Source organism: Montipora capricornis, chromosome 6 (genome assembly GCF_036669925.1).
Source record: "Montipora capricornis isolate CH-2021 chromosome 6, ASM3666992v2, whole genome shotgun sequence".
Classification (NCBI taxonomy): Eukaryota; Metazoa; Cnidaria; class Anthozoa; order Scleractinia; family Acroporidae; genus Montipora; species Montipora capricornis.
Genome location: NC_090888.1, coordinates 65397935 through 65400434, shown reverse-complemented (window position 1 = coordinate 65400434; position 2500 = coordinate 65397935). Strand labels below are relative to the sequence as shown.

The 2500-nt window shown below is 45.4% G+C and overlaps 1 protein-coding gene across 1 annotated transcript in view; it reads left to right on the top strand.

The window, feature by feature from the left end:
• LOC138050746 (aldo-keto reductase family 1 member A1-like) overlaps nucleotides 1-2500 on the top strand; it is a 12570-nt gene that overhangs the window by 1506 nt on the left and 8564 nt on the right. Inside the window, exons 2-3 of the mRNA XM_068897037.1 lie at nucleotides 431-486; nucleotides 1582-1764. Coding sequence (XP_068753138.1) covers nucleotides 431-486; nucleotides 1582-1764 — 239 coding nt within the window. The remainder of the gene's footprint in view (nucleotides 1-430; nucleotides 487-1581; nucleotides 1765-2500) is intronic.

The window sequence follows — 2500 nt, the reverse complement described above, 5'->3', positions numbered from 1 at the left end:
GGTCCTGACTCCTGAGGTGAGATGAGATGGAGAGGAAGTAGTGCATATTCTGTTCCAAACAGTTCATGCCTTGGTGTCAGTGACCTTAATTTAAATCGGAGGGGAGAGGAAAGGGGAGGGGGAGGGGGAGGGGGCTCAAAAAAACAGGCTTGCTTTTCTGTGCTGGTGCCTATATAAAAAAGGGCAACGGAGGGAAAAGGTTGAGAGAAGTGTTGCAGTCAGATCAGAACGGGTAGAGGGATCTCAAAGAGCGCTAGAGCCTGGTAGACACAGACAAATGATAACACGGAATTCGAAACGACAGGAAGTTGGTATTAAAACGTGTGGGACTGCACACAGCTTAGGTCCCCTACCTCCCCCTCCCGCCCATGCAAAAACGGGTTTGATATTCGAAATTACGTATTGACCATTTATTGTTCTTCTCTCAAAGGCCGCGGGATATGTCAAGCTTAACAATGGAGCGATGATGCCCCTTATTGGTTTGGGGTGTGTATTTTAAGTGTCTTTTAAAATTTTAAGTCGAGTCGTTCGAAGCTCCAGTCATTTTGTTTGCATTCGCATTCCCGCTATAGGCATGCTATGTTCGCAGTTAATCCTGGATTACTGCCAAGTGGACTTTGATCTCTAGTGGGACCACTTGAGTATCTCCGCATGCATAGAAGATACAGATGATATAGTTTGTTGCTGGTCGGCAAATCTGTTTTTATGGTGTTAATAACCCTATAGTTGTACTCTCGCTCTCTCCCTTAAGCCGCCACGCAAATCCGGCACTTTTACGGTGCTAATAAAAGATTACCTGCAGTCCCTCCAATTTTACTCGAGCCCGCGTGATTTTTGAGTCAATTGCGTTTTATCGCGCAACCGAGAGAAACTGCCGTTTGTCGAGACTGTGTGACAAAGCACAACACATTTGACTCAGAGCGCGCGCCCTGTGTTGTTCCCAGACGTCTCTCTTGCGATGTAAATTTGCGCGCAAGGCTCCTCGCAGTTCGCGCTCGTTACCAGTCACTCCTCCTTCCCTTGATAGTGAACAAAATGCATAACGAAGCACCTAAGGAAGAGGCAGACACGCGCCTGCTGAGGATTGCCAGCAATCTGTGTTAATGTGATCCCTAGGTATGTGATTTAGCAATCATCATCATCAACTAGAGCGAGTTTCGATTGAGTGTCGTAAAACCAAAATCAAAGAAATTACTTTGACCAATCAAAAAGGAAAGAGACAATCCAGTAAACCAATCAAAACTTAAAGCAATTACACGTAGCCGACACAAAGCGCGGGAAACTGTGCACGCGCTAGCCACGATGGTTTTGGTTTCATTTCTGATTGGTTGAAAAAATGGCGCGCGAACTTTGAACCAATCACCGAGTGAAATAATGCAAACCCAAAGCAATTTACTAATTACTTTCTTTCAACACTCATTTGAAAACAGCTCTAGCATGCTGAATCTTAACTGCGGCAAGGCTGCTTTCAAACCAATCTTAAGAAGATTGGAACTTGAAATAGGTGTTACTCGAAGTACGGCACTTTCCAGGGTCTGCCAGTTTCACAACTTCTTTTTTGATTTTTACAAACTTCCACAGAACCTGGAAATCAAAGAAAGGAGAAGTAGGCAAAACAGTAAAGCTTGCCCTGCACCATGGATATAGACACATTGATTGCGCACATATCTATGTTAACGAAGCTGAAATCGGTGATGCACTAAATGAATTGTTTCAAGAAGGAAAGCTGAAGCGTGAAGACCTCTTCATCACTTCAAAACTTTGGTAATTTAAGGATTTTCATCGCCTTTACGGGGTTCCTGTCGTATGTTAGCTCTCACAGCACTGACAGGCATAGGGGTTTCAGGACCACTTCTCAAAGAAGAGTGCCATAGTTTCCGAGAAGGAGTTAACAATTAGAGTTGACGCACATCTGTCACAACCTTTTAACGCGCTTTGAACTCTGTGCTCTCCTGTTGCCAAGATGTCCCGATGAGAGCGTATGAAGGGCAGACAGGGCTACCCGGTAGCGGTTCAATTGGTTACCGCGCACCGGTGGCCCAGTTGGTTGAGAACCGGGCTGCCATGCGGGAGATCGTGAGACTACGGCCGAACCCACTCCTCTTAAAATAAGTGAGGAGAAAGTGCTGCCTTTGTAATTAGTTACACCCACAAAATGGTTAGACTTTCAAGTCTTCTCGGATAAGAACTATAAACCGTATGCCCCGTCTCACAAATATCTTCCATGTTCAGAAGTTCCCTGTGGGACGGTAAAGAAGCCACACGCCATTCGAGAAGAGTAGGGTATGAAGTTCCTAGTGTTGGGGCTGTTCTTTGTGAGTGTATGGATGGGCAGGTAATAGCAGGTCCACATGAGCTGAATCGCCAAAACTTCAACCTGCTCAAACAAACAAACCCCACACCTCTGGCTCTTGTAGCTAGGATTTCTTCAGCGCCAGGGTAACTCAGTCATGTTTGCCTTGTAAACACAGCATGAAAAGAGGAGAAATGAGTGATTACT